Genomic DNA, 9,737 nt, shown 5'->3' with positions numbered 1-9,737 from the left:
AGGAGATATATGTTTTAGCTCAATTCGAGCATCAGAAATGAAAGGTTTATTCTTATTTCTAAGGGACGAAATAAGAGATATTTCGTATGCAGTTTTGGACTCATTAAAATATAGTATTGGTTTATATTGTAAAGATAATTTGCTAAAGCGATGTTTCAAAGAAAGTTCATCGATCTAAAAGCTGTCAGTAGGGGAGACTCTGAAAGTTCCAAAACAGTCTTAGATAGTGGACAGAATGTAATAGTTCAAGGGTGCCTTGATAGACTACACCATATAGGATGGAGCCATAATCAAGTTTCGAGCGGACTAATGATCTACTACATAAGTGTAGGAGGATAGTTTGATCACAAACACATATATGTACAAATAAAACATAATTACTGCCCTTTTTGTTGATGGGAAGTAGAATCTGAAATGGGTTTCAGCTTCAATTGTGAAAAAAGTGGAGCTGAGCACATGCCAAATGTCAAAGTTACTCACCAACTATTTATAATTTTCTAACACATTTTGTTTTCTTGTACTTTGGAAGTTGAAAAATAATGCTTGAAACAGCAACGAAAGTGAACATTCCTTCTTTTTATGATAAGTTGAAAAAGTTTTGACAAGCCAAAATCAATCCTTGGCTATCAGGAGAATACACAACCCACGTCACATTACGGTCACATTACCTTATACCAGGTACCAATTCACTGCTTAGTCAACAGGAGCATAGTTCGAACAAAGACACCGTCACTTAACCAAAGTCTCTCCGCCCTCAACGCTTCTTACACTCATCTGATTTGTGACACTCTCATGGAGTCACTCAGAAGAGTGGTATACTTTCACAGCAAAAATAACTTCGTTTCCATTTTTGCGGAAACCTAATGGATACTGGGTAATGTACGTTTCCGCCAGGTTTCAGCATCCGGAAACAGACAATGTGAGTTTCCGCGTAGTTTACAAAACTGAAACTAACAAATCTAGGTTTCCGTCTGATTTCTACAACTGAAACTGTCATTATGAGTTTCCATTTAGTTTCAGGTCGCTGAAAGATTCATAGCAAAATGACTTAGTTTCCGTTGTTGCGGAAACCTATTGGATACTGGGTAATGTAGGTTTCAGCTAGGTTTCTGTACCCGGAAACTAACAATTCTGTTGATTTCAGCTTAGATAAAATGGCAAACTTAGCTTTGTGTTGTTCCATTGGGGGCTATATTAATTTACTGTTACACTTGTAAAATAATTTCTATATACAGTATCCAGCTTGGGTCCATGCAGGGAGGAAAAGCAATAGCCCATTTATGTACTGTACTGTTAAAGTGTTTATGGTTATATGTTTTTAGTGTACATTTGTGATAGACTAGTTATTTTACTGTATTTCGAAGACAGGTAAAAAAAAATTATATAATGCACACATTTAAATTTCCAAGGTTAGTTTCAGCGACTGGAAACTACCGGAAACCAACAAAGGATTAGTTTCCAGAAACGGAAATTTAAAGTAAAAGTATCATTGGTAGTTTCCATTGCATAAAGCAGCTGGAAACCATCATTGATGAGACCGTCAATGAAACGAACGAACGAAATTACTCCATATATACCCAGTATATACAGCATATAACCGACATTAACCTACGCTAAACTGTCTATGTATTCCATGTATATAAGTTTCAGTTTGAAAGTGATCTCAGTGTTTTTGTACACCAGAATTCAAATAAAGATACTGTCACATGAAAGAAGAATAATTTCAGGAAAGTTAAACCATATTACGGAAACTTAAGATTCTACTTTGTCTCCTTAACGATTTGTTAGGTACACTCACAGATGCCTGAAACTTTTAAATTACTGAAGAACCGGTAAGGCTCCATTAGGTTTCAGTTACCCATTGGCTTTTCATTTGTTTTTCTCAAAGTGATACATACTAACACAACTAACTGGGAGTGGTTATGCACATTACACATATCTGTACTAAAAGGACAATAATTTCGTAAATGTCCAATAAAGAACATAATACAGGCTTCAACAAATTACACAGTAGACTTATAGATATAAAATATGTTTAAGTTTAACGTCATCTGCCAGTGGTGAAAAATATTGGGATTGAAAGAAAATGAAGTCAATGAACGTTTTGCCTTTAAATTATAGCATTATCATTATTGATCCATTATCATATTTATAAGCACTTTGGAACCTCATAAAATTTATTAAATGGCTTTCTAGATATGTCATAGAGTACCTAAAATATAAGGGAATCAGTTTACGACCTGAAAAACTAAGAGATCTTGTTGGGTACGCCCCTGGATTGTCAGAAGAGGAGAGGTGGGGCTTATAACTCACATGAACAATGTTGTTTGTGGAATAATTTTGTTGAATGCTACAAGAAAATGAAAACAAAATACAGATATCAAACTTAAAACCAACTAACGTTATAACAAAACTAATGGGCTATTACCTTGTTCGAGAAAAGTATCCATCAGTATCCACATAATGGAACGATATGCCATTCATCGGCAGCTGCCCCCAAAACTGTTCCATGTCACGTGACCGGGTTTCACTGGACACCAAAGATAATACACCTGACAAGTTTTACATAATGTCACAATTCTTTAAAAACGGTGCATGTTGTTTTAAGGGATTAGCTTTCTGAAATACCTAGCGAAATAGGTGACACGAACTCACCCTTGTTCACTTACATGATGAAAATCAATGAAATTGAACTCACTTAGCTTGTTTTGATTGATATGAGTAAGCACCAACTCATCAATTTTGGTACATAATTTGCTGGCCATACTGGTCATCACTTTTATTATGGCAAAACAGCAGTTACATGTGTAAAGTAAAAGTTCATTCCGACTTCACGAGGCTGTATGTATGGATGGTACATCTTGGATGTCCTGGGTATGTTGTAGAGTCTCAGCTGTCTCCACTGTCGATGATATAGTCACCAAACATCCTGACATACGTAACCACGAACGTGTCAACAATGATATAAAGGTATAATTTATAAATATCCGCTGTGACAATGAATACAACATGTAAGATAAATATATTTTACAATACCACTGATGATTTGTCAACAGGAAGAATAAATGTACTTGTGTTCACAGAAACAGTTTCATACTTAATGAAACTGCAGTGTAGACTGGATGTGTACTATGTACATGTATTATGAAATTGTTTTATCATTATGATGATTAAAATAATTTGTCTCAAGATGTCATTTTTAATGGATTTTATTGTTGTTGCCATGTCATGAATATGTAAAATATTATCTAACATCTGGTATTTTCTACGGATATCACTTCGTTGTACAATTTATTTTGTTTTCAACTTGGGAATTTAGTGTTACCTGCATGCCTATCATCACAGATTATGTCCATTGTTCTCCAAGTGCGGTCAACCTGAAAATCCCTGTGTGTCGCTCCCTTATTGTTGTTACAAAACATCACAAATACTAAACCTTTTCAGTATACGTTAGTAACTCTACAAAACATAAAGACTATCTTTTGACGGGCCCTTTTGACAAAGACGTCGTGCAAGATAAAAAGTAATAAATCAATTAGCGTGTTATCGGTTAATCCTTTCATCTGTGTTTGTTTTTAACTCAGCTGATAATTCCTTTTGCTGCTCCTGCATGCATATATTACATAACATGTAGTTCACTAGATGACCATCAAATTTGAATGATGACAAATAAACGGGTACAATCGTTGTATTGCATGCAATATTAATTGCCTACAGAATCTTAGGGAACTACGCTGTGTGGTTTTAAAATAATAGGTCATCAACCATCACATTGTTCTTGATATGATTAAATATCAGGTAATAGTTTTAAAGAAATACACAGAAATAGGATCAAATTGGATCGGTCATATACGATCAACGCATCGGAAAATCTGAAAAAGCTTATACTGGCTGCTGGAGTACTTTATTACGGGAAATACATCCACTGTTCTTATTGTTTCATTCTTTAGGTTGAGGAAATTCTGCCATGGTTGACAGCCGCCCAGTCCCTGGGTCCGTCACGGTCGAGGTAGCATGTGCTGCAGTACAGACCACATACTAAAAATTGTTGTCCCGAAACCGGAAGCGCTTGATTTGGAATGAATGAGGCGTCGCGAGATGTGACGGACATTGTAAAACAAACAATTTACATAAACACATATTGCAGTTATCAGTGTTTTCCAAGCTTATGAAGGGTAAAGCAGACTATTGGCATGTTAACAATAGAAATGAAAAAGCAACCTAATTGACTACCCATAAGTCTTTGTTTGAAATGCCGCCATCTTTGTTCAAACGTACACGCGCGAGATTGGAAAAAACTTCGTTGTTGTTTCCAAGTAAGTCTATGAGAGTAAGGTAGTAGAAATGGCAGTCTGTATACTTGCTATAGTTTTCTTGACACATGGCAACAAACTTGACAATCGAAGCTTTGGAAACAAGGATCCGGGAACTCAAGCGATCTCAACGGAAACCCAAGACAGAGAAATTGGCAGGTAGGTTTCAGATAAAATTAATTATTTTCTTCTTATCATAGCAGTCAGTTTGCATCGAATTAAACGTTTTCGGTAGGACCCGGAACCTTTATCGTACATTAACTGTGCGCTCGCATTTCGATTTCTCCCACGGTTATAAATGTGAACATTGCATTTTGGTGTGAAATTTGTTAAAACAACATTATTGGTGATACCAACTGAACATTCCGTTAAAATATAACCATAAGACAAGTATACCCCCTGTGTTCCTGTACGTTGAGTCTGATGTTTATATAATTTTGATTTCCTGCGGCAGCTCATTTTGTTGCTGGGCACAACCAACAACCATAACCAAATATTTATTCTTCAGTCATTTTTCTGAGTGTAATTTTGTCTCAGTATTATTCTTTTCTTGTCGGACTATTTCAATTATGTATCCAGCTATATTGGAACCGTGTACTGGAGCGGCGTTTATATAAGACACTTGGCTTGTTCACCTTTCTAGGTTATTGATGGAATAAAAATATATTTTAAGAAATTGTTATACATGTATCCAGCAAGGCAACAAATATAGATGAAACCAGTAGTTCATGATATTCCGGTGGAAAATATTACCAATCGACATATGTTCATGATCCAAATGTGTGTCTCTTTTGTTTTAGGCTATTGTGAGAAGAATCATGGAAAAGTTCCCGGAGTACCTTGAAAATCGATTAAAAGTTACTTATTTAAGGTAAAAAAACTTACCCCAAGTTTTATTATTGCTCGTCATCATAATCAAGATATATGTTGGGTTTTATAAGATTAGAGACGTCAGTATTACAAAAAACAATTAATTCGTTTCTTGTTCACCATTGGGTAAATCTAGCATCTAATTATTTCATTGTCAGGTATCTAGTACTAGCAGTAGAATTGACATAGCATACTATTATGTAGTGCATATTTGCTGCATAATCATGTCTGTCATGTTAATAGAAAACTTCTCACGCCCGGGCTGTAATGCATATACATGTAGTTGATATACCACAATTACTTATTACTTGGTTTGATACATGATAATAATCAAACGTATGAATGTTTGTGTCGGATTGTAATAATCTATTATTGGACGAATGAAAATTAATTCATTTGCTTTTCTTAATAGAAACCTTTTGGATAATCTGGAGGAGCAAGACGGACGATCGACGTCGGCAGATAACAGGAAAGAAAACACAGGAAAGATGCTAAAAGAAACAAAAGAATCTGATCTGTTAGTTCCTGAAACTGGATAATATAATATAATTTGTACCGGTTTATACACTTCCTGACAACAGTTTAAAACACTCTGAGTCACTGACATGATGTGCTGGCATATTATCACATCGCTATATACCTGTAATAGAATAACTTTCCTTATCACATGTCATTACCCATCACCGTAATGTGCCATTATCTAATTAGAACAAGTGCCGCACTCAAGAATAAATGTTGGACATAACTTTCGCAGTGCAAGAATTTCATTTTTTCCCCAGAAACTCCAACACCTCCTGAAGAATCTAGCTGGGCAGAGAAAAGAACACAGAAGGTGGCTGCAGTCCTAACCCTAGAATTGACATCGCCAGTGGTGTCTGAAGCTCCAGCGGCAAAATAAAGAACTTGCGACACCATCCAACAAGATTCTTTCCAACCACCTAAAGGTCTTAGGAATAGGATGGAATGTCTAAATGTACATTCAATTATCTCCTGTAGTCACCCTGTTTAGGACAAGAACATCTGTCTCTCTCTCTCTGTCCCTCTGTGTGCTTTGTGTCAATGTTTAATTGTAACATTGAAACATAGATATGATATATATGTTTATGATGAATAAAGAGAAATCGACTGACATGCCTGATTTTGTATTTATTTATTTCTATGTCCATGTGGTGTTGAGGTAACTGTAGTTGAAATGAGTTTATTTTTATATTTCAATGTATCATGAATAAAATATATGACCTAATACATTCAAATATATAATACACTCATTTCACCTACAGTTAATTTAGTTGAATAATCATAATTTAATATGGACATATGGTAATCACTGAATACTAATGATTGAAACCAAATGGAGCCATACAGATTCTGATTTACTGAAACTTATGGAACATGGTAAATGTGTTTAATAGAATCGAAATTCACAGGAATCATAATTGAACTAAGTAAATACAATGTATATGAAACCATCTAAAAGTAGAGGATAAGGGAAACCCAATGGAACCTCATAGGAATCTGCGTAACGGAAACGCACTGGAACCATACAGGAATCTGGGTTACGGAAACGCACTGGAGCCCTACAGGAAAAAGGGTAACGGAAACGCACTGGAGCCTTACTGGAAAGTGGGTAACGGAAACGCACTGGAGCCCTTACTGGAAACTGGGTAACGGAAACGCACTGGAGCCATGCCGGTTTCTGGGTAATTTGTAAGTTTCCGTTTTCCGGAAACTTGAAGGAAATGTAGAGAAACGTTCCGGGAAACCTAGTTGAAACGTAAGTTTCCATTTTGTTTCCGTTAGGTTTCCGGGGTCCGGAAACCAAGTTATTTTTTGCTGTGTTTAGAATAAGGCTGTGGGTTTGTCGTTAAGGATACACTGACACAGATGTGTCCAGAAGTGGGGGCTCTCCTCCACATCCAGAATATGTTCCTCCGAAACAACGTTGAGGAGATATTGAGGAACTCGAGCTCTTGCTGCCAAGGACATATCCCTGTACAGAAGCAGCACTCGGTCCGATATTGCGTTGTTCACGGACATTAGTCTTACAGTGGACAGGACAGTAAAGTGTATCCACTCGTCCTTCAGAAAGTTCTCTGTTAGCACAATAATAATTTTCCAGCTTCTCGACAATGCATCAATGGTCACTTCTGCCTGGGAACATCCTACAGGGTCATGTAGATCGGGCAGGTAAAGTCGTATACCTTGGGAGACCTGGGGGAGCTCCTTGAACAGACAGTGGTAAGGCCAATCGTACTGAGCACTTTCATAGCATATGTAGGCGTCATAATCAAAATCCTCTCTTTGTGGTCGGCGTCCGGGGTTATAACCAAGCACCTGTAACAAATGGTGCTCTATTCTTGGGAAATATGTCTTGACAAGAAAGGATACAAGCAATGACAACAACGCAATCAGGGTTTCTATTATGGCCACGCTCAACCAGAACTGGCCAACACATGTTCTCCACTGGAATGTCCTTCTGGCATAAAAGGTGGCTGTATCAGACAACGTTCCATCACCAAGGATGCAGCTGTAGTTGCCATGGTCATCTAAAGAGACATCAGTTTCCTGTAACCACTGTATGAAGTGAAGGGTTCCACAGCTGCAGCTGAAGATGTTGCCTGCCATGTAGAGGTAGAAGGAGCCGTTATTTACAACGATGTCATCAAGCATGGTCTGTTGGTATTTACTGATGACTGAGAGGGAGTTCGATGTCACATCCAAATGTTTGAGCCAAACCATTGTCAGGATTTCTTCCGGAAGGTCATTCAGACGGTTTCTTGCAAGAGAAAGGTTTTCCAGTTTGATAAAGTTTCTAAAAGTATTTTTGTTGATAAGTTGTAGATTATTGCCTGACAAATCGAGTCTTGTTAGTTTGGGCATGGCATGAAAGAAGGGTTCAGTTGGGGACACAAACATGTCATCATCTGACGTTACATCGTTAACAAGCAATGTTTCCAGATTCGTCACCATGTTGGTGTTGTTGAATACATTCTGTTGGATCTTCATGTGCGATATGTCCAAGAGTTTCAGGTTTTTACAACATTCTAAATGTGCAGGAATGTCTAAAAGATCGTTTTTTGAAAAGTCAAACACAGTCAGATGATCGCTTTGTGTCAGGGTTAAATCAACAGCCACAATGGTATACCTGGCAACTCCGCTGATGTTTATGTAACTCAGCTTGGGAGGTATTGGGAGATAAAATCCTCCTCGTGTTGTAGTGTTATATGTGTGACTAAAAGAGCTGCTCATTCTATAGATTGTAGACAAATCTAGATATTTAAGATTTTCCATGAAATGTATGTTAATTAAAGCAGACATGAGCGTACCCATATTTAACATGTTTTTGGACAAGTCCAGATATTCAATACATCTGAAAAAGGTGGAATTGGTTATGGCATTACCATCAACTTGAGTAATCTTATTGTTTGACAAGTCTACCTTCTTTACACATATATCTGCAAGATAACTGAACATTTCCTGTGTTAGGGTCACACTGCTCTCTCCTGTGGTTACAACTCGAGGTAGAATTATTTCCTCCAACTTTCTTCCAGCCAAACACTGAAGCCCTCTTGCTATAGAGACTAACTTAATTGAGCTTCCATACGAGGCATTTATCAGTAGCTTGGTTAGGTTCGTAAAGGGACAAAATGTTCCTGCTTCTATGTTTGTTAGTTGTCCGTGTACAAGAAATACTTTCAGTGGAATGTCACGCAAAGCTTGAAATGTTGTGTTTCTAAGAATAGGTACTCCAATTGTGTCGATGTCCAGAAATGTAAGTGTGTCTTTCACTTGTTCTAATTGAGGCCACTTTCCGCCTTCAGGCCAAGAGTTGATATATAGCTCTTCTAGGCTGTTTAGGCCTTGTACAATACCAGCAGGAAATTGTGCGTCATCATTTATACTTCCTATAAGAACCAATCTCTTCAGATGAACTAGATGCTGGAACAGCCCATCTGGGTACGTTGTTACGTCCAATGAAAGCGTGTCACAAGACATTTCCAAGGTTTCCAGTTTATCCAGACCTCTGAAAGCTTCTCTCTGCAGTGACTTTAACGGATTGTGGCTGAGGAATAGGAATCTCAGCTTCCATAATGTGCTAAAACTGTTGTTGGGTATACTGGAGAGTAGGTTATCTTGTAAATCCAAACCTACGATGTCCTTGGGAAGATATGATGGGACTTGAGTGAGGTTCTGCTTCTGACAGTTGGTGATTTTACCCTGGTAGGCTGCACTGTAGCTGCTGTGACAGCCACTGGCAAGGCTGCTGCATGTCACACCCTTCATCAGGAGCAGACACATCCATACTTTCACGTACATGGTTTCTGAAACACAATGATAGTACACACTGGAAATTATTTTATCAGCTAATTAATTATGATTCCTGGTTGTTTAAATTTTAGAATCGTCTTAAATGTTTACCATTTTGGTGACATTCACGATCTTACAAACAGAGAAGCACAATAGGAGCGAACTTAAGATTCGAGTAATGTCTAAGGGAGGCAACTCTGCACAACTAATTACGTCCCTTAGACAACTGGGCCATCCGTGTGACCG

At 37.5% G+C, this 9,737-nt stretch overlaps 1 protein-coding gene across 2 annotated transcripts; it reads right to left on the bottom strand.

Moving 5' to 3' along the window:
* Window positions 1–556: 556 nt before the first annotated feature.
* On the bottom strand, window positions 557–9,296 carry LOC124269412 (toll-like receptor 4). 2 transcript variants are annotated; one of them, XM_046704420.1, is made up of 2 exons: window positions 7,022–9,296; window positions 557–819 (listed from the first exon to the last, which is right to left on the bottom strand). In XM_046704420.1, the coding sequence occupies exon 1, from the start codon at window positions 9,177–9,179 to the stop codon at window positions 7,023–7,025; it is 2,157 nt and encodes a 718-aa protein (XP_046560376.1). In that variant the 5' UTR covers window positions 9,180–9,296; the 3' UTR covers window positions 557–819; window position 7,022. The 2 variants fall into 2 exon arrangements, with proteins under 2 accessions (XP_046560376.1, XP_046560375.1); XM_046704419.1 differs by having other exon boundaries at window positions 557–822; window positions 7,025–9,296.
* Window positions 9,297–9,737: the final 441 nt, after the last annotated feature.

This window comes from Haliotis rubra, unplaced genomic scaffold, assembly GCF_003918875.1.
Source record: "Haliotis rubra isolate DU_JTF1 unplaced genomic scaffold, ASM391887v1 Scf1448, whole genome shotgun sequence".
In the NCBI taxonomy this organism is placed as follows: Eukaryota; Metazoa; Mollusca; class Gastropoda; order Lepetellida; family Haliotidae; genus Haliotis; species Haliotis rubra.
This window is presented reverse-complemented; position numbering and strand designations above follow the sequence as displayed.

What these genes read in the sequence shown, in the direction of transcription:
- LOC124269412 (XM_046704420.1), bottom strand. Translation starts at nt 9,179, where the DNA reads ATGTCTTGTGACACGCTTTCATTGGACGTAACAACGTACCCAGATGGG.